The sequence below is a fragment of the Populus nigra genome, chromosome 14 (genome assembly GCF_951802175.1).
Source record: "Populus nigra chromosome 14, ddPopNigr1.1, whole genome shotgun sequence".
NCBI lineage: Eukaryota > Viridiplantae > Streptophyta > Magnoliopsida > Malpighiales > Salicaceae > Populus > Populus nigra.
The window spans coordinates 14,735,150-14,757,238 of record NC_084865.1 but is presented as its reverse complement, the minus strand read 5'-3'; the positions used below and the strand labels follow the sequence as shown (position 1 = coordinate 14,757,238).

At 33.9% G+C, this 22,089-nt stretch overlaps 4 protein-coding genes across 4 annotated transcripts; 3 read left to right on the top strand and 1 right to left on the bottom strand.

Annotated features, from left to right (window-relative positions):
- The first annotated feature begins 4,683 nt into the window (after window positions 1-4,683).
- Window positions 4,684-6,416, top strand: LOC133672352 (cyclin-D1-1-like). The gene is made up of 5 exons (XM_062092737.1): window positions 4,684-5,025; window positions 5,107-5,193; window positions 5,434-5,737; window positions 5,819-5,934; window positions 6,092-6,416. Exons 1-5 carry the CDS (start codon window positions 4,762-4,764, stop codon window positions 6,248-6,250), a joined length of 930 nt encoding a protein of 309 aa, XP_061948721.1. The 5' UTR covers window positions 4,684-4,761; the 3' UTR covers window positions 6,251-6,416.
- A 2,835-nt stretch (window positions 6,417-9,251) lies between these two features.
- LOC133673005 (heptahelical transmembrane protein 4-like) lies at window positions 9,252-12,937 on the top strand. Its single transcript, XM_062093592.1, has 4 exons — window positions 9,252-9,501; window positions 10,090-10,352; window positions 10,725-11,031; window positions 12,106-12,937. The coding sequence occupies exons 2-4, from the start codon at window positions 10,093-10,095 to the stop codon at window positions 12,760-12,762; spliced, it is 1,224 nt and encodes a 407-aa protein (XP_061949576.1). The 5' UTR covers window positions 9,252-9,501; window positions 10,090-10,092; the 3' UTR covers window positions 12,763-12,937.
- A 1,868-nt stretch (window positions 12,938-14,805) lies between these two features.
- Window positions 14,806-18,076, top strand: LOC133673376 (putative glycosyltransferase 7). Its single transcript, XM_062094130.1, has 2 exons — window positions 14,806-16,459; window positions 17,689-18,076. The coding sequence occupies exon 1, from the start codon at window positions 15,053-15,055 to the stop codon at window positions 16,424-16,426; it is 1,374 nt and encodes a 457-aa protein (XP_061950114.1). The 5' UTR covers window positions 14,806-15,052; the 3' UTR covers window positions 16,427-16,459; window positions 17,689-18,076.
- Window positions 18,077-19,238: 1,162 nt separating this feature from the next.
- On the bottom strand, window positions 19,239-20,885 carry LOC133673377 (uncharacterized). The gene is made up of 5 exons (XM_062094131.1): window positions 20,555-20,885; window positions 20,408-20,474; window positions 20,026-20,322; window positions 19,805-19,945; window positions 19,239-19,655 (listed from the first exon to the last, which is right to left on the bottom strand). Exons 1-5 carry the CDS (start codon window positions 20,621-20,623, stop codon window positions 19,633-19,635), a joined length of 597 nt encoding a protein of 198 aa, XP_061950115.1. The 5' UTR covers window positions 20,624-20,885; the 3' UTR covers window positions 19,239-19,632.
- Between the last annotated feature and the right edge of the window lie 1,204 nt (window positions 20,886-22,089).

Below are 22,089 nucleotides of genomic sequence, written 5' to 3'. Positions count from 1 at the left end.
AAAATAAAATCTTGATCATAACTTAAAGTGAATTTTCAAAGTTCAACTTATTAATGCAGCTTTACCTAAACCTCTTAGTACTTGTTTGGAAACATAATTAATATTGTTTGGCATGCATAGTCGCATACTATCCAAGTATGGTTTGAAATCAAGGAGCCGTTTCGTATACGGATTTATATATATATATTTTTTAATGTGATTATTGAAAATGTAATGTTTTTTTTAAACAAATTGAACCGATAATGTGTTTTTATTATATTTGACTCATTCACGTTAACTTAATAAAAATTACTATTTAATTATTATAATATTTAATTTGTCAACATGGCATTTCTTCTAAATAACCGTACACATAAACAAATTTATAATATATTGATTATATTTAAAACTAATATGTTTAATTATATTCAACTAGTTAGGTGAATCGCGTTACGCCGCGAGTCAAATTTTTTTCTTTATAATAATATAAAAAAACAAAAACAAAAAAATATTGAGTTTAGCAGCAACACTAGACCTAAGAGCATTAGGTTTGGCTGCAACAATAAATTCAAGAATATTGGATTTGAGTCTGACTATAACATTAGATTCAAGAGCTTTGGGTTCCTTTTGAAAGTCAGACTCAGACACACGGGTCTGCAACCCCTACGGGGGTTTGCAAACTTTAGGTGCAGATTGGCAGACCCACAAGCCTTGGGTTTAGACACCAGACCCTAAACATGAGGTCTAGCTGCCTTGCCCGACTCGGGCACTTGGGGCATGGTAGTCATGCCATTCCCCGGCGCTTGGGGTAGGTAGCCTTGCCATGCCTCATTGGTAGCCTTATTATGCCTCAATAAAACCTGAATTAATCATTTTATTTTCAATGATTTTTTTAATGTCAAATGCATCCCATAAAAAAAAATCTTATTTTAAAATAATATAAAAATAAAAACATTAAAATAAAATAAATAAAAAATCGTATTTCCTCCCACGACATGCGATCCCCATCATATAAGAAGGGAATCGCATTCCTAGATTTGGAGGGAATGTGATGTAACAATACATCTCCAATCCCTTAATATTTAACATTTTTAATAAAAAAAACACAAATATTTTTAACATCAAAGGCTACTAATTAATTAGTAGGAAAAAAATCTAAAATATCTCCATACCAAATGATCCCTGGTTTTGTTTTGGGGATGCAATGGCCACACAGAGACTTGAATATGGGTGTGACCAGCAAAAGTTGAAGATTCGACCTATGCAGTCTACAAAACAAGATCAGCATCTCTGGCCTCTCAATGTTACAAAATTTTCTCCATGTCTAGAAAAGCATTATTTTTTTTTAAAGTGTATTCTAAAAGTTAAAAATGTTAAAATATTTTTTTAAAATGTTTTTTTTATATAGTTTTAATGTTCCAGTGTTGCAAATAAAATAAAAATATAAAAAATTATTTTAATATATGTTCAAATAAAAAACACAATATAAAACACACGGTGAGCTACTTTCATGTACAGATTAGACAGATTCCATGAATTTTGTACACTAAATTGTATCGTAACCACTCTCTGCAATGCAATTCAATTCGTCGGGGTAAATTTTTCTTTGACTAATAAAGGCGATGTTAAATGGCACCATAACGTGTTCAGCTGGGCAATCCTGGCATGCATAGCGTGGAGGAGAGTTTTAAATGCAAAGCATTTAGGGTTCCAATTAATGGGTGTATTCATGGTCGGCTTGATGGATGCGATTTTTCACAGGGAAATTAATGGGATATTTTCTTCTTTTTATTATTATTTATTTAATTTTTAACAAGAAAGAATGGAGCTTGAGCATTTATACTTGTTGAGCTCTACATCATAGCGTTACCCTTTGCATCTTGCTTTCTGATCCCTTCGGAGAAGAGCATGGTGATAAACTTTGAATATTTAAAGGTTAGATCATCAGCTCTACAAGGAAACTCCTTGAGAAATTTCCTCCTCTTCGTTGCCTTTATTCTTGGGTTTTTGTATTAATCCTTGATAGGCCATTAGTTTTGGTTAGTTTATGGGAACCTAACTAACCCTAATCACATCTAACAACAGCTACAAAAAAAAAAAAAAAAAACCCTATCCATGCCAAATGGTGGCTGTTTGGTATTGAGATGCGGCACGGTGTGGTGGTCATGCCTACCATTTGCATGTGAGAGGAGGTGAGATTTTAACAAACTCTCAAGCTGTTCTTGTTGAATTTGTCCTTCAATTATGATTTTTCCAAGCGGTTTTGAATTGTATTTCAAATAACATTTAATGAAAATAAAAAAAAAATTATACTTTTAAAAATTATAAAAACACTATCTTAATATATCTCAAAACAAAAAAAATATTTTAAAAAATAATTAATAGAGCATTTTCAACACTCCCATTAGGTAATAAGGCACTCAATTTGAGTATGATTTTGTTGATTTTTATGTTAGCCGGTCAAATTTGTTTTGGATGGTAAAAGTTCATTACCTAGAATACATATAGGATGGCCTCCACTTACATTTACACACTATCCTGTATTTTTTTTCATAGTTATTTTAAAAAAAAGAAATTTAATATTAAAACATTAAAAATATCAATTCATAGTTTTTTTAATTGCAACACAACCCACGACACTCTCAAATCTCAATCCACCATTTTGCATTAGCAGAAAATAAAATAAAATAAAATAAAATCATTTGAATACGGAGTGCCAACCATATTTCCTAACCATCCTGATGGCTACTGTAATATATTAATCTTTGATTTTAAAGGATTCAGTTCTATTTATCTTTATTATTTATACCCTTTTTCTCTGTATTGTTTTTACAAATATATTAAATTGATAATCCTTGAGGGGCGTAACTTAATTGGCCAAACTCTACGTTTGCTCTCTAGATCTAGATCACCAGTTTGAGTCTCATAAATTTCAGGGTCTGTAGGATTAGTTAAGATACATACAAGCTGGTGTGGACACCCATACTAATAAAAAAAATTAAATTGATCCTCATTTATCCTAGAATAAAGCATTATTTTTTCATATATTCTCTTTCAAATTGATAGGCATGTCTTAGTATATAACTCAAACCTTTAAAAGACATAAAAAATGAATATAAGTTTTTCAATACCATACAGCAATTTGTTTTTTTTTTCAAATTTATATATTTTTTTAATGTAATCTAGTCAAGTTTGAGTTTTTTATGTGAGGATATTTCTATTAGCTTGTATAAGAATATTAGAAACTTGGCCTGAAATATAAAGACAAGTTGAACTATGATAATTCATAGTTTACCTCCTCCAGGTTTGAGCCAATAAACTTTCGTTTGTATCAATTACCTCCTAAACTTTCATTGAACTTTCAATTTACTCCCTTTCCGCCCATCACTTTCCCTAACCTAACAGAATGATACGATTTTTTCATGGTCACTCGTGTCAATTCAACCATTGTTTTAAAACCTTGACACCTAATGGTAAAAATAAAAAAAATGTAAAAAACATGATTAACCCGGTTAAAAAACACACTGAATTTATTTTAATTTTAGTTTTATTTTTAAAAAATCTAGAGTCCATCCTCTCAATCCAACCCAGAACCGAGAACCGGCTCGATTTAAAAACTATAAAATTAGCCCGAAGTTGTTGGTAAAAAAACAAGAGCACAATTCTCGAGTTAAAGCATCTCTCCGGTGACATTTTATTTATTAAAAGAAGAAAAATCACAAGACAAGAGGCCCAAAATTGCAATGAATATTTCACTTGCTTTTTAATGACACGCCTGAATTATACATGTTTTTGTATAGAATTTATAAAAAAAAACCCAGTAAGAATTCAACCTCCAATTACGTTAATCTAAAACATTTACAATCAAGGAATAATATTTTTTATTTATGAATATTTGGCTATTCCCAGAAAAATAAACGACTTATACATTGTATTTAGAGTGTTAAGGCCTAAGGGTGCGTAATATTTAATTATTCAGTTTAGAATATATAAACATATATAAAATGCACGAGGCACAAGAGCTACCTTAATAAATTTATATTAATAAACATTCAAGAAAAAATAAAAATCGGCTCAACAAAGAAAGGCTAGTTATGCTTTTCCTTGGATCTGAGCCCGTCTCCTAGGACCATAATTCACAAGCCTTCTCCACAGGATTAATGGTGTGCATTTTAATTTTCTTGGGCCGGAAGATCACCTCACCAGATCTCCCGGCCCAATATACATCTTTATAAGACTAAAAACAGCTTGGAAACGTCGTCATTTTGGTTAAAAGAAGTTTTTCCACAAGATTGGCACCGAAAAGGTACGCCGCTTGAGTGACCACGTGGAAATCACCAATTTGGTTATGTCTGTAGCTTTTAGTTGTGGCCACGTGTTTGGTATTATTTTCAGAAGTTATAATTTTTAATTTTTAAAAAGCCACAATCATAGCTAAAAACCATAATTACAGCTAAAAAACGCAACTTTCCCAAACATGCCTTAAGCAAGCCTGTATTATTGCAGGAAATTTGGATACAAGACAAACACTGCAACAGGAGTTCAGTCAGTGCCTGTCTTAGAATTGGCCCTACAGCATTTTGGCTGCTCTTCAAGGAAGCTTCATGCAAATTACCTCAATGCTGTGATTTGTGAAGTGTCAGAATCAACAGTGTTGTAATAATCTGTATAAATTACATACAAAGACACCACAAGCAACGAAAAAGTTCTGAACCTTTCCTCCAATGCGTGACAGGAAAAAAAGATGTTGATCAGTTCAATCGAGTAAAAATCAGCTACAACATGTCTGTCTCGGCAGATGTTTCCACTCCTTCTGTTAATTTGTACTGCAATGAAACAGCTGGTGATGCACTTTGTTCCAATAATGCTGATGGCATTAGTGAAATCAACTCTGCATATTTTCCAGTTGATAACGACGAGAGCTATATCGATAACATCCTCGTTTCCGAGCTTCATCAAATGCCAGAAACTGAGCTAGTTACTCGATTTCCTGACATTCCAGAATCTGGTTCTGCTCATCAAGACACGCTGAATTGGATGTTGAAGGTTGATGCTAGTGTTTTAATCCTACTCCCTTTCGTATTTTTTTCTTTCTTCCTTGCTAAGTAGACTCTTTCTGCTTTGCAGGTGCATGCTTACTGCCGGTTTAGGCCCGAGACAGCATATCTCTCTGCTAACTATTTTCATTGTTTCATATTATCTCATACTTTGCAGGTAATGTGTTCTTAACTTTAAGATGATCATTATTGAATTATAGTGTGATTAATGGCTAATTCATCATACAGACATAATGTGACTAGATTGGAGCCACATGCATATAGATAAAACAAGAAATAGGCATCAAAATCAATAATTGTCTATTCTAATATATATTAGGATCATGTCCAAATGATTTGACAGAATTTAGCCACTCGATTTCTCATTGATTGGGTCATTAATTGTTGTTTCGTGCAGAAAGGTAAAGGATGGCCCCTGCAGCTATTAGCAGTAGCCTGCCTATCTGTAGCAGCAAAACTGGAGGAAACAAGAGTCCCATCTCTTTTAGACATACAAACATTGGAACCCAGATTCTTATTTAAACCAAGTACAGTTCGAAGGATGGAGCTTTTGGTCATGGGCAGTCTCAGGTGGCGATTACACATCATTACACCTTTCTCTTTTCTGCATTATTTCATTGCTAAGCTTTCACATCTCAGCCCCAGAAGTAAAAATCTCATCTTAGCTCATTCATCCGATCTTATCATCAGCACATGTAGAGGTAATTCCTAGGGTAATTAAACCTTTCAATCTCTTTTACACATACAAGAATTACAGCTAGCTTTGCATGAATTCTTAACAGTGATGAATATCGTGGCTTATACACCATCCACAATAGCAGCAGCTGCAGTGCTATGGGTGACTGATCAGACTATTGGTTGCCCCAAATTGGAGTGCTTTCACAACAGAATGAACAAGGTAAATCTCCAATATTATCTTCATTAAATCTGGTCAGGGAAGTGTAAGAACGACTTCTGATGATTAACTTGTTCTTATGTGTATAAACTTCTGTCTGTAATAGATTAAATGGAATCGAAGTAATAGAATTACGGTTTCATGACAAAAATGGAAACAGGAAATGGTGCGAGGATGCTACAACCTTATTAAGCAAAACACGCCTCAATTGTCTCGTGGTAAAGCACTTGATGCAACCATCCCTGGGAAATGTCTTGCGAAGAAATGCTGTAGCAAGGATTTCAAGTCAAGCCAAGACATGTCTCCAAGCAAGTGCTGAAAATGGAAGTTGCTTACAGTATTTATATATCAAATTATAACAAATATATTTTAAAATTATCAACGCACTGGATCGACATGAGGGCTGTGCCCTAAAAATAGTCTTAAGGGAATCATCAAGCCAGTTTTTAATTATTAAATTAAAATATTATCTAGTCACGTATCAAGTCTGACTATCCACGTGCGTGTTCATCTATAAGAAATTAATTTCTTGAAATTTATAATGTGGACTACCAACCAAGATAAAACTCCAGAACCAGCACTGAACCGCCACCAACTCACACACGATCGAGCCACCAACGCAGTAGGGACCCAATACCAGCCTCCTCACTCGGTAAACACCGTAGACCCATTAAACCCCAATCTAAAACATATCCAAAGATAGCCTCCCTCTTCTCTATTTCAAGCTTTCAACCCGACAGCACCTACTCACCACCCGCTGACCAAAAACAATCCCATCACTAGCAGATTTTCTTCTCCACTACCGTTCCTTTGATTTTCGCAAGCTAACCCCTATTTTCCTCCTAAACCAGAAGAAGCAGATCTGTGTAAAAAATAAAATCCAAAACTTTGCTTGTGCCTCCGAATACACCGAAGCGTCACTTGCACGTGTCGCCATCCACGGGCTATGCGTGTCACCCACGCGCCGTCGTAAGTCGTCAATAATAATATAGATAAACCATTAATAATATAGCAACCACAGTGATTTAAGATAAAAGCATCAATGCGGTCTCTTTTAGACAGAATATTTTATGGGGATAGTATATTTTTTTAAAGTAATCAGTCTTGAATTATAAATTTTTTTTGGTTGATAAATTAAGATTTTTAACGATTATAATATTAAATAGGGAGTTTTTAAATAATATATTTCCATCTAAAAAGTTATATATCAATTTGTTTTAAAATTTATTGTGATATTAAGTGTAATAAAATTATTGATTTTAAAAAAATATATATTAAAAATATATTTTTTAAATAAAAAATATTTTTAAAATATACATAAAACAAAAATTAAAAGACTCAAACAATAATTATCACTATTAATTTTCCAGTGTTTTTGAATAATAATAGTAATCAAAGTATAATTGGTTTTTTAATTAACATGAATATTCTAATAGTTTTTTTATTATTATTATTGTGAGGTGTTCGGGTTAGCTTGCGTGCATCACGACTATTTTCCACGGTTCACTGGATATCCTGCAAGCCCAGGAGCAGGTAAGGCATCACGGGAGTGACAAACATGCATATAAAGGATTGAATCTAAAATAAAAATAAAATAAATTATACAATTAACCACAACAACTAAACCCTCAAGTGATATTTCAATAGTTTTTATTTAGCTCAGTTGATACACAAACTGCAAAATGACCAAAAGTTCGACCTAAATGGATCAGTACTGTGAACAATAACTATTAATAGGCAATGATAGATTGAATGGCAATCTGTTGTTCCACACGTCCTACGTGTCATCTGAAGTGCCTCTTTTGTGGGCCCTAAATGAGACGAAGCCGAGTTTGAGGAAATTTTGGTTTCCTGGATTTTATTATTATTATTTTTTTTCAATGAGACACGTTGAGGCTTGTATTATCGAGCTGTTCAATTCTTATCCTTGACCCGTCATCCTTGAATTTTTTTTTTATTTTTTTTAAAAACTAGCATATTGATTTTACGTCGGCTTAATCAATAATCATTATATTCATGAAGATAAATTAAACTTTAATTATAAAGTAAGGGTAGACCGGCTTGCAATATTATAATATTACTCATAAAGATATTTTCTGTCTTTTCGTTTTGGAATTGTTTTCTTTTTATCGAACAAGTCAAACGGTTAACTATTTGGTTTTCTATTAATTATATCCCTCACTATTACTCAATTAATCGTGTTTTTAGTATTGTAAAGCAGTTTTATTTTGAAAATATTTTTTAATTAAAAATTTATTAAATTAATTTTTTTTACCATGTTAACACCTTTCAAAACCACTGAAAGAAATTATCAATTTCTAAAGCACTTTGAATTGAATGTAACACAAAAATAAATACTCATCATTATGGATTTATTTGCGGTTATGGTTTAAAATATTTTTTATTTAAAAATATATTAAAATAATATATTTTTATTTTTTAAAAATTATTTTTGAGATTAGCACATGATTTAAAAATATAAAAAAATTAATTATTTTTAGATATTTTTAAATCATTTTGATATACTGGTATTAAAAATAAATTTTTTTAAAATTTTTTTTAATATATTTTTAAATAAAAAATATTTTTATAAAATAGCTATCACCGTAATAACAAATAAAAACATTTAAAACTTAGAACCCAGCAGAGACAGAAAAAAAAAACGGCAACAATAATAAATGCTAGCATTAAAGTTGCAGTGCCCATACTCCTCCTTTAGGGTAAAAAAAAAATTAAAAGTGTTGTAATTATTGTTTTAAAATTATTTTTAATTTGAAAATATATTAAAATATATATATATTTATTTTTTTAAAATTAATTTTGATATCATCACATCAAAATAATAATAAAATATAAAATATAATTAATTTAAAAAAACACAATTCTAAATATTACAAAAATTCTATTCATAATTATCACCAAATTTCAAATATAAATCAAAATGATAGGTTGACACATATAATCCAAAATCAATTATTTATTTTATATATAAAAAAACTAATTAATTATTAATATTTTTTTTATTTTAAAAATTATTCATTTATTCTCTATGTATTTTCTTGGAAAGGAATTAAGAATTAAAAATGTTTTTTTATAAATAATATATAAAATAAATTAATTTTTTAAATAAATTTTATACGAGACTTTAAGAGTTATCATAATTTTTTTAAAATAGTAATAAGACATTGTTATTATTATATTTATTTAATATAAAAATATCATAAGAAAAAATTACGTCAATTAATTTGAACTTATCACGGAAGCATAACCATCATAGGAATCTCCGCATTCAAAAGCATCCCTCTCTCTTTGTTCTCATTCTCTACTTTCCCACGCTTCTGTGTGTCGGTCTCGCTAGCTCTTTCTATAAGAATAAATTTGGCGTCTTCTCTCCTCTCTCTCTGTTTCTCTTCATTCTCCCACAGCCACGTGTAACCTTAAGGCTCGAGCAATAACCTTTGTGTTTTTATTTTTTATTTTTAGTTTTGCGAGCTTGTCATTTCTTTTGTACGTGAAGACTATCATCATCATCATCATCATCATCATCTGCGTTTTCAGTTTCAGTTTCAGGTACCGTCTTCTCATTTGGTTTCTTGCTTCTTTTCTATCCCCATTTTATTTTTCCTTCTTTTTCTTGGAATGAATTCGATAAAAGATGTCATCAACTTAGAGTTTCTTGAATTCTTATTTTTTTTTATGAATCTTGTGGTTTCCCTTAAAAAAACGATGAAATAAAACGTTGATGAATGATTCTGAATGTTCATCAAACGTAAACTTGGAAATCTTCAACAATATTAAATATACAGAGATATTATTTACTATATTAGGACTTGTATTCTTCTCCCTCACATAAAAAAATAGAATCTATGAATAATATATTATAAGATTTCTGGATTGCATTCAGGCAGTGTTCTAAGATAGAAAAAGACAGATCAGAAGAAACGTGTTGGTTAAAGAGATAGATACAAAAACATAAATTAAATTAGTTTTTGAAACAATTTTTTCAGTGAATTCCCGGAGACAAGTTTTTTTTCTGTCGTTTTTGTCTCCCTCTTTTGTGTCCTAGACAATCAAATGTTACTTGAAAATTGGGTGCTAGCTATTATTTGAAATGATCTGATATTTTTTTTATGGCATGCATGCATTTTTTTTCAACAGAGAATGGCTGGTGTAAATGAAATGATTGAGGGTTCGGAGCTGATAACTGAAACAATTGAGAAGCTCCCAGCAACTGTTTCAAGGGAAGGAAAAGGGAAGAGATTATGTAACAAAGTTCAGTATCAGCTTGTAGAGTACCATTCTTTGCCTGGATATTTAAGGGACAATGAGTTCATTGTGGGCCATTACCGTCCTGAATGGCCATTGAAGCAGGTTCTGCTCAGTGTCTTCACTATCCATAATGAGACATTGAATGTTTGGACGTAAGTTTCCCTTCTGTTAGGAACCCACTATTTCGTATTTTGAAGGAGTTAAAGTCTCTTGTTTTTTGTTTGTGCGATAACTGCTGTAGATGTTGGCAATACGTGGATTGTTGGGGCTCTTTACTGTTTAGAGAAGATTGGTCGCTTATGTTTCTTGCTTGATTTTGTGTTGAAAAGTTTGAGGCTTTTTGGATTTTGTATTTAGCAAAGTAGTGTTCTGTTTGTTTATGTGACCGTGATGTTTCCATTTGGAATGAGGAATTGAAGATAAGAGGACAAAAATCAGAGGATACAAAAATTTTCTTAAGTTTTCGTTCATAAGTTAGATGTTCTGCTTTGTGTCTTTAATTACAGATTATTGATTCACTGCAGGCATTTGATTGGGTTCTTCCTTTTCCTTTCCCTGACCATATACACTGCAATGAAGGTTCCAAAGGTTGTTGATCTTCATTCTCTCCATCTTCCAGAGGTGTTAAAAGCTGATTTGCACAGATTGCAAGAGTGCCTCCCCTCTTTACCCACCATGCCTGATCTTCACAAACTTAGGGAGGAGTTGAAGAGTACATTTCCTTCAATTGATATGCTTCCATCACTCTCAGGATGGCATGTTATGGACCTCCTATACAATTGTTTGCCTGAGCGGTTCTCACATGGTAACCAGACTGATGTTTATGTTCTGGTAACGATCTTTTTCCTCAATGCTTCGGATTAATTCTGTAATGACATTGAATTTCCTGACAATGAATTTCATATATCTTCATCTTTTCTTTACAAGTAAAAGTTAGGAAAAGTGTTTGGTAATTTTCCACTCTGTTCTGATCTTAACAAATGGAAGCATCTCATCGACAATTTAGTTTTAAAACTTGTCTCTGCCTCTGACGTTTTGGCTCTACCTGTAAAGGGCTGATTGCTAACTTGCTATTGTCTTCTGAGGTATTCTTAGTTTTAATCTTGTCATTACATATTCTAGCAAGAATGTTGTCCTTGAAATTCTTTCATCCTTTGCTTTTGTTGTGGTGTGTTGATTGATACTGTCCTGGGAACTGAATATTTGAAAGATCGAGTTTTGCCTTCTTTGCATTTAAAAGATTGATTAAACTTGTGCGAAATCAGAAATACGTAACTTGCCAATTACATGAGCTCTGAATCTCAAAACTTCTCAACTAAGTTTCTGAGCAACAGATAGCTTGCAACTGAAATTTGTGCTGTTTGCATAGAAGCCATTATTATGTTAAAAAGATAGTTCAAACTATATTGTGTAAATGCATTACTTTTTCAATGATGAGAAGTGAAAGCAACACTTATCTATACTCTTGGACTGCATTATTTGACAAGTAATTACATGTAACATAGTTGCATAAAACTAAGTTCTGCATAAAGTCACAGGAGAGCCTATTCGATGCTGAAGGTGCATTTTATTGAATGGGCTATCATATCTCGCACCAACGCTTTTTGCCAATATTTTAAGTCTGTCACACCTTAGCAGATCAAATGGTGTTTTTATGTCGATGATTAGATTTTCAGTCCAATCTATCAACAGTTGCAAGAAGAAAACTGTTTGAAAGAGTATTCTTTATTGATGCTGGTTTTATTTTCAGTGTTGGCTCTCCACCGTTCTGTATATTCAGTAGTTTGTGTTTGGAATCTTCCATCTAAACTTCTGTCTCTGTTTTCGTTGGTTTTCTTTCCTCATCTTGAACCTTGGGTTGGCTAATGTTTTTGTTTTTTTGTTTTTTTATCCTATTAAATGCAGCGTACCGTGAAGGAGGATGTTGCAAACATAATAGCACCCCTAATGATGATGAGGCCAATCACACGATGGCCATTCTATGCTTTCTTGGGCGGGGCCATGTTTTGCTTGCTAGCTAGCAGCACGTGCCACCTTCTCTCGTGCCACTCCAAGCGTTCATCATACATCCTGCTTAGGCTTGACTATGCCGGAATTGCAGCCCTTATTTCTACCTCCTTTTGCCCTCCGGTGTACTACTCCTTCATGTGCAATCCTTTTTTCTGTAACCTTTATATGGGGTTCATAACTGTCTTGGGAGTTTCCACAATATTGGTTTCGCTCCTGCCAGTGTTTCAAAACCCTGAATTTCGTACCGTTCGTGCGTCCCTCTTCCTCGGCATGGGTTTGTCCGGGATAGCACCTATTCTGCACAAGCTTATCTTGTTCTGGCATCAACCTGAAGCCCTTCACACAACTGGCTATGAGGTTTTGATGGGGATTTTCTATGGACTCGGAGCACTGGTTTATGCCACCAGGATTCCGGAGAGATGGATGCCTGGGAAATTCGACATTGCAGGGCACAGCCACCAGCTTTTCCATGTATTGGTGGTGGCTGGAGCTTATACTCATTACCATGCAGGGCTGGTTTACCTCAAGTGGCGAGACCTGGAAGGATGCTGAGGAAAGTAAATCCTGAATGCTAAAAGTAGTTGATGATATCGTAGATTAATGTCATTGTGTATCAATAAAACAAGTTTTAAGTTGATGCAGTGGAAAAGCGAAATGCTTCTCAGCTGTTGTTTGAGATTTTTTATTCCTAATCTTTATATTAATTTTGTGTGTCCGTTAAAATTAACTAATCTCAGAACCCAACTATGCTCAGAACCGTCACAGTGTCTGCAGATGCCTCACCAAGTTGTCTGCCTCCTCACATGGAGGAGTAGGCTATGGCTTACTGGTTGCAACTCTGGCTTGCCAATTCCCTTTCTCTGTTTTTTCCCCTAATTTAGTCATGAATCGGTCACTATACCTTAATTTTAATTACGAGTCAATTATAAAATGGTCCCATTACAGCCATAGTTCTCGCTATATCTTGTCTAAAGTCTCTAAACTCTGAACATCACACATGCCTCTCTGTTTTTCACACCCAAAATCTATTTTTACTCGTTTAAATGCTTTATTCTTATATTTTATAATATAAAAAATATGATGCAAAAAAAAGTAAAGGATAAAGAGTTTATTACATATTGATAATTTAAAAAATAAATCACTATAAATATAAATATAGAAAGACAACTAAAATGTTTAATTTTTATTTATCTACATCTTTGCTTGTTAAAAAACTATTATAACTCTTTATATATAAAAAAAATAAAAATTCCTAATAATACTGAATATAAAAAGTATTTCATTCAAATAAAAAAACTAAAAAAGATTAAAAAAATATGATGCAAAAAAAGTAAATGATAAAGATTTTATTACATATTACTATTTTTAAAGACCAAAATCACTATAAATATAGAAATACATTAAAATATTTAATTTTTATTTATCTACATCTCTGCTTTGCTAAAAAAAACTAAAAGTCATAATAATATTGAATATAAAAAATATTTCATTCAAATAAAAAAACTAAAAAAAATAAAAAAAAATATCTATTTTTTTAAAATGCTATACAAAGGCGGCTTCAAAGTGGATAAAAACCTTTGACAAAACTATAAATCTTCATTTCGAACTTGATATTTTTTGTTAAATAAAAATAATTTTTATTTTATAAAATATAACTGATAAATATATCTTATTTATTCCTAAGATTTTTTTTTATCAAGTGAGGGTCTCGAATTATTTTTTTATCATAATGTCATTTTGGTGTAGTTTGAATAATTTTAATTTTTTAAAATATAATTTTTAAATCGGATTCGAGAATGATCGCAAAGCCTTTTAAGTTGGCTAGAGAGCCTTAGAGCCATATATGCACGAGAAAAATTCAAAAATGATGCATATAAAATGTTTTAAGACTTTAGAGCTGAAAATAGGAGTATAAATGATATTTTCAAAATCTTTCCAGTGCCGTACATATAATAATGTTTCTTATAATTGTTTTATCGATATATTAATGGTAGGAGTGAGAAAAAAATTTAAAAAATAATTAAATTGAGAAAATTAAGAAAAATAATAATCGAACTGTGAAAAAAAAACTAATTAGAATTTTTAAAAAATAAATCGATTCGATTTTATAAGTCTGAAACTAAAAAAACAAATCGAACCGAAAAAACCCAGAGAAAAAACCGTGCCAAACTAGAACCGGTTGGTTTGAACCGGTTTTTATTTTAAAAAACCGAACCAAACTGAAACCGGTCGATTTGAATTAGTTTTTTTATTTTTAAAAAAATTTCAGTTTAGTTATTTTTTTGATAAAAACATGAACCGAATAAAAAATAATCACTCTTAATTGGTGGAATATTTTTTTGTTTGTGGTTTTTTCTAATTTTTTTTTATTAGTGTGTGAGAACGTAAATTTAAATAAATTTAATATAAGTAAAAATAAAACCTTAGAAAACAGAGTCCAAGTTTGAGAAAAGCTAAATAGGCGAGCTGGATGTAAGGAAATTGATTTAATCCAATTTAAAATAAATAACCTATGCAGAATAAATATAGAAAGACAGGTATCATGTGATTTCTACTTTCTAGCCCTAATTAGGCAGCCCGGCGCATTTTAGCCTCCCGGGCGCATGAAACCGACGCTTCTCTACTCTCCACTGTATTAATCACAAACAACAGAGCCTGCCTCCTTATTTGCTATAAATCCCACCAAAACTTGCTCTAAATTTAGGACTCAAGATTGGTAGGTGCTTTAAAGCTTACTTACGCAGTAAACTTGCACTCTCACTACTTGCCATAACACAAGCCAAACAAAATACTAACCTAGCTCATCTCTCTCTGTCATACTATATAGCTGCTGTTTTGTAAAATGGTCACGCCAGAATTGTCTCAAAGCAAGTCTCAGTTCTCTCCAATGGCTAAATCAAGTGTCAGAACCAAACCCTCTTCCTGTTTCAGTGATGGGTCTCTCTATCTTGGTGCTGCTTTACTGGCTTTTTTACTAGTTTGGTCACTTTGGTCCTATGCACTTTCTCACAATTTCGACCCCAAAACAAGTGCGAAATCTGTCGCCAACACCCATGCCCATGAATGCGTTCAAGAAAACCCTGAAGTCAGTTTACACTACGACCCACCAGACCAGACCTTCTATGACGATCAAGAACTGAGTTACTCTATCGAGAAACCGATCAAGAACTGGGACGAGAAGCGAAAAGAGTGGCTTAAACACCACCCTTCGTTTGCCCCAGGTGCTCGTGATCGTGTGGTTCTTGTGACTGGATCACAACCAAAACCATGTAAGAACCCAATAGGTGATCATTTACTCTTAAGATTCTTTAAAAACAAAGTTGATTATTGTAGAATCCACGGTTATGATATCTTTTACAACAACGTTTTGTTACATCCAAAAATGCATAGTTACTGGGCCAAACTACCAGTCGTTAAAGCAGCCATGTTGGCTCACCCAGAAGCTGAGTGGATTTGGTGGGTTGACTCGGATGCTATGTTCACCGACATGGAGTACAAGCTTCCATTACAACGTTACGATTACAAGAAACATAATCTGATCGTTCACGGGTGGGAAAAACTGATCTACGAGAAGAAGAGCTGGACTGCTTTAAACGCTGGCGTTTTTCTGATTAGAAACTGTCAGTGGTCCATGGATTTCATGGAGAAATGGAGCGGTATGGGTCCTATGAGTTCAGAATATGAAAAATGGGGTGAGATCCAACGGTCAGTATTCAAAGACAAACTGTTCCCCGAGTCAGACGACCAGTCGGGTTTGACATATTTGCTTTACAAAGATAAGAGTTTAACGGAGAAGATTTACTTAGAAGGGGAGTATTATTTTGAAGGTTATTGGGCAGATATACTGCCAACGTATGATAACATAACGGAGAAGTACACGGAGTTAGAAAAGGAAGATGGGAAATTGAGGAGACGACATGCAGAGAAAGTGAGTGAGCAATACGGTGTGTTTAGAGAGCCACACCTGAGAGAGGCAGGGAATGGAAAAGGCAGCTGGAGAAGACCGTTTATCACGCATTTTACTGGCTGCCAACCTTGTAGTGGGGACCACAATCAGATGTATGAAGGGGAGACTTGCTGGAATGGGATGGTCAAGGCTTTGAATTTTGCTGACAATCAAGTTCTGAGGAAGTATGGTTTCGTGCACCCTGATTTACTGGATTCTAACACCGTCACCGAGACGTCGTTTGATTATCCTGATGATGGGCCCTGGTAAATAAATTGATTACAACAAGAAGGAAAAACAAAGGTTAGTTTTGTTGGTTTATTTCTCTCTCTCTCTCTCTCTTTTTGCTGCTGCTGCTTTTTAAAATGATAAATTTATCAGTATATGAATTATATCAAAATAATCTAAAAATATTAAAATACTCAATGAAAAATTAAGGTTGTTTTGGCCAAACACCCTTTTGGACTCGTGTTTGCATGGTGAAAACTGCGGTTGGAGCTAGAAAACATAACAAACAGGCACTTAGACAATAATTTAAATGAGTAACTTAAAGTTTTATGGTTTTTTTTTCCCTTATAGCATGGTGATTAGTTATTTGTAGTATAAAGTAATAATAATGATGGATGCATGGAGTGATTTTATGACCAATTTTAATCAATGATTTGGTGGCCATGGTGTGCTTTACTCCTTGAAGAAAGAGTAAAAAACACCATGGCCATAATTGAAGGCTTTGCAACCCATAAATTTGAGTAGCGATAAGGGAGGAACATGTAGTGGCACTTTTTAGCTTGGGTATCTCGAGGTTCTTTATTGTGTGTGGTTGCTTTATCTTTTGTTTCCTTTTCCTTTTTGCTTTATCTGCATTAGAATGTGCAAGTCTGTTGATATTCTTGCTTTTTGGGGCTTAAACTGGTGCATGATTGAAGGATAATGTTCCACTTATCAAGGACTTTGTATGATGGAAGCATGATTTTGTTAGGTGGGTGAGTGAATGAGTGAGTTCATGCATATAAAGAATGGAATTGCTGGCATGCCACTTGAACTTATTTTCTTGACTAAATCATGGCGCTTTTCTGGGCATTATAGGGACTAAGATCCTGGGTTTATTCCTTTTAAGATTTCCAAGTTTGACATCCTGTTTTCTTTAGACCACCTATGGTAGATCAGTGACTACCTTACGGTAGGTTGCTACAATGCCTATGTTTTGGGCATCAGGATTTTGGATCACTGGATTTGAATACAATAGCAGATCCATAACCTTAGATGAGCATTGGCATTGTTCTGATTTCTGAAAAATAGGCAATCTGAACTCACCGGCCTTACCTTATGATCCCAATTCCCAAATCCTTTCCGGCAGATCATTCGATCCTGGAAGATTCTGAAGTGGATGTTAGTTGTTCACGAGCAGCTGAACAGAATGATGTTTCATCTATTATCTCAGTTTTCTGAGTGACTTTCATGTATAAAATTGAATTACACATGATTTTCTAGTACTCGGCACTTGCTCATGCGAATCCTTTGTTGAATGGCAGAAAACCTTATCTAGGGTGGTTCAAGCCTTCCATTCTGGTGCCGTCATGCGACATGGCTGCATATTCTCTGTTGGCATGGGATGGCTGAATTAACATGCAGCCGTTGTCCTCAACTAGTCTTGCTGAAGGCAGTGGAATACTGTGTTTCACCAGCAGCTGTGTATAAATGAAGAGACTCTCGCAGAATTCACTCCTTTTATTTCTTTGTAGGTTTTTTCCTTCTTTTGAGAGATGATTGGTCTCCATGATTACCCTGCAGGTTCGGGTTTGTCTTGTAGCTTTCTCGTCCAAGCATGATAGTTGGTTCGTAACATCATTAATATTCACAAAACCTTTTGAACCTATGCTCTTCATTTCAAAATTAAGTCTGAGCCTCCATTGATTTCAACTTTTTGGATGCATTTTTTATTTGCTTGTTGTCCTGGAATAAATACAGAAATATAAGTGATGAAGAAGTAATGATGCATAAAGAAATAAACTAGAAATATATATTGGTTGAAGATATGGAATGAATTTATTTTTAAAATAATTTTGGAATGAATTTTGAAGTTTGCAACGTGGTCCCATGAGAAAAAAATTGAAAATTTAAAAAGAAAAAGCAAGTTGTGTATGATTTCTAGCAATATTTCTGTCATACTTGCACGTAATCCAACTCCCTCTCGCTCTCATGTCTGTCTTTTTCCTAGCAATTATCCCTGTGATTCATTACTTGTCGCTGTTTCGCTCTCATTTGTACGAAATGTGAAGCCTCGAGGGGATAACGATTGGAAATTTCTACAGCACATGCCGCCAAGACCTCACCAAGTGGATCTTAGCTAAACCAACTCCTTAGCTATAGTAGTCCGTGGGAGTGAAAAAAACCCACATCGTTGTTGCTGGTTTGTGGCGCGCGAGAGAAGCTGGACAGTGTTGTTCGCGGGGAAAAGAAAATCGAAACCCCAATTACTTTAAACACCATATGAACTGAAAAGATCAAAGCAGAGAGAGAGAGAGAGAGAGAATTTGTTAATTTGAAAGGATCAAAGCTTGACAGTGCTGGCCTCGTTGGAGTTATTTAAATCTCTTCTTTCTTTTTTTTCCTTTCTAGGTTTATCAATTCGTTAATTTTTCTGAAATTGAGAGAATTTGTTTGGTTCTCGAGAAATTATGAGAGGAAGCAATTACGAGTGGGAAAACCTCGTTGGAGTGCAATTTTAAATCCATCTTTGAATCTTCAAGAGAAGAAAACTGCCATTTCGAAGGTCATTAAGATCCAGAAGCTCTAACCCGCATGCTTTAATTATGCACAAGATTATTCTGCAAATCCAGATGGAAAGATGTGTGAACACGTGGTTTTTGGTTCAAATCAAAGTCTCTTGTTCAAAGAAAAGGGGTATAAAAATGGCTGCCATGACACACCTTTTCCATTAAGCTGTTGCGACTTGGATGCTCATGCATGTGCTTTGTTATGATTGTTTTTATCAAGAAGCATCTCTTTTTATTGCAGCAATTCTGCCTCTGGACAATTTAAAGTAGCTAAATTTCCATTTGGCTGTACAATCTTGAACAGCTTTTGAATCAGAATGGTGTGAGAAGTTTAGGACCACGAATCTTGAATTACAATGGTGTTAGAAGTCCAGGATCACAGCATGTATTGGCTATTTTGAAGGAGCTTACAAGGAACTATCAGCTAGATGATTGGGCAGTCCAAAAACTTGTAGGATCAACACTAAGTTGTTATCGTTGGTACAAAAATAACTGATACAAAAATTATTAAAAGACTTAAAACAGCCAATTTACTCAAGCCAACATCAAGTCAAGTGAGAAATGCATGTTCAAGCTCTGAAAGACGACGGCATAGCAGTGCTTAGTTTCCTTGTGAATCCACCCTATGAATATCTATCACAATAGAATAGAGGCTGCTTATTTGATTTTCCTTTCATCTGCAATCTGCATGGACTAGCATCATAGTGTTGTTCTTATCTGATCTGTTTCAAGAATCCAAGAAACAATGCACTCTACAATGAATACACACTGTTGCAACAGCTAATAAAAGATCAAAAGCTTTCAGAAAGACTTGTAAACTGAAGTTAAATGGACGGCATTTCTCAACAACATTTCTACTCCAATTTCTAACCTTGGTCACCGGTCTCCTCTGTTGTAGACTTCAAAGTTTGGTCCTGAACATCAGTCTCCACAATGGAAGGCTTCAACCTTTCCCTTGCCAGCCTCTTAGCCATCCTCCTCTGCTTTAGCTTACTCTGGTTAGCACCACCTCCTGAAGAAAACTCATAAACAAATAAAAGCATCAAGTTGTTTCCTAAAAAAATACATCAAAAGGTCTGCTAGTTTTCTTACCAGGGTTGTTACTGGCAGCGGCACTACGATGACTATCATCCTCACCAGCATTTTCTCGAACAGCTTGGCTGCGTTCTTTAACTGCACTACTACAGCCACCTTCTCCATCATTGCTTGACAAAGGCAATGGCCCAATAATTTTTCCTCGACGAGAAATATCCTCCTTGAGCTTCTTTCGACGTACCCTCTTCCTTTGAGCTCTAGTTAACTTGAGGGTCTCCGATTCTAATCTGCCCTCACCATCATCATCATCTTCCTCACTTGTCGATGAACCACTCTGTCGCAGCCCATAATCATCTGCATTCAAAAGCTCAACAATCTCAAATATTGTGTTGAAGTGACCAAGGGCTTTTGATTAAATAATAGCATAAACAACTCAAACCTGGGACCAGGCTAGCATCAAACCCATCATTCGCTGTGCTTACAGGGCCTTTTCCATCTTCTGTTTCCTGCATTTCATTTAATCCATTCAGAATGTGAATAAAAAAAAAACGAAAATTACAGGCATTGTATGCGACAGAAATTGTACATGTAGTTGTGGATAAAGAGTGTTAAGAAGGGCCTCATGGAGCTGGCGTCGCTTCTCTTCACCGCGCATTCTTGCCACTAGCTTGGTGAAATGGTGCAGACTTGTTAGTGTCAGTTAGTAGAGGGAAATGTGTGTCCCTGACGTGGGAAGCTTTGGCATGTGTTTGGGTTGGCGGAAAGTGCCCAGGAATTGGGGTTAATGCTTGCAAGGGTACATCTTGTTTTGGAATCCTGTTTTTCCAAGACTGAAAATACAAATAGATATATAAATTTGAAATTAATTCAGACAAAGAGTATCATTAGTGTGATTTAGTCGGTGCTGTATATATATTAGGATTTAGGAGTGGAGCACTCGGATCTTTCTGATGGCTGGATAAGTGTCAGTGGTGGATAGATAGTGTGGTTCTATCAATTTTTATTATTTTATTATTTTTTTGGTAAAATATAAAAGTATTTTTTATTTTATTTTTATGCAATATCTTCCTTTACCATTTGATTTAGTTTAATTTTTTTTATAAATTTGGTTCTTATTTTTCTAATTGTTATTTATTTATTTTTTTCTAATTGAATTTTATTTTAAATTTCATCTTTCAATACTTGATTTTGATTTATCTTTATGTCAAATTTGATCCTATTTTTTTTTTACTGTGTTTTGTTTTGTTTTAGATCCTTTTATATTGTTTTTTTAGTTTCAATTTCATTCCTTTGTATTTTATAATTGAAAATTTTACTTTTATTTTCAAGACTTGTTTTTTTAGATCAGTTATAAGCTCATAACTAGAATTATGAGTTTTGAATATTAACACGGATTCACTTGAGTTTTTTTTCATTATTACATATCTATTAGCATAAAAAAACAATTTCTAATTCATACATAATTCTTATTTAAAGTCAAGGAAATAATTTTAAGTAAATGAAAACTATCTCTGGAAAAAAAAACATAAAAATGCTACTTGATTTTGGGTTTAACACGCCTATCATTGACAGAATTATATATGTGAAACGAAAATGAATGAAATGGTAGGCTAAGTGGAGAGCAAAAGAGGCTGATCATCACTCCACCACAGTACTATATATCTTGGTGGGAGAAGAAGGACCATTGAAAGTGAGAAATTAAGCTAGCTGGAGCACAATGCATGCTGTTGGCCCCATGCTTTGGCTTTAAATAGAGCCAGTATATATATACGAGCAGCAGCACCAAGCACAATTGAGAGCCAGAGAGAAGAGATAGAGCTGCCGCCATTTTTGGGCAGAGGCAGTGGCCGAACCGCATTATAAAAAAAATATTGAGTGTATCCTTGACTCTCCAACGGGCAAACAGACGGTGACCAACCCACCCGCCGCACACGACATTATATGAGATCAAAAAATGCAATATTACTTGATCATATGGAAACTATCATGAGTGCATGATAAAGACATTAATTAGAAAAATATTGCAAATGCATATATAGAACACTTCATCATAATTGTGAACTGGGAATTTTTGCCAGCCCCAATTAAGTAGAAAAAACTCCACTTTATTTGCCTTCGTGT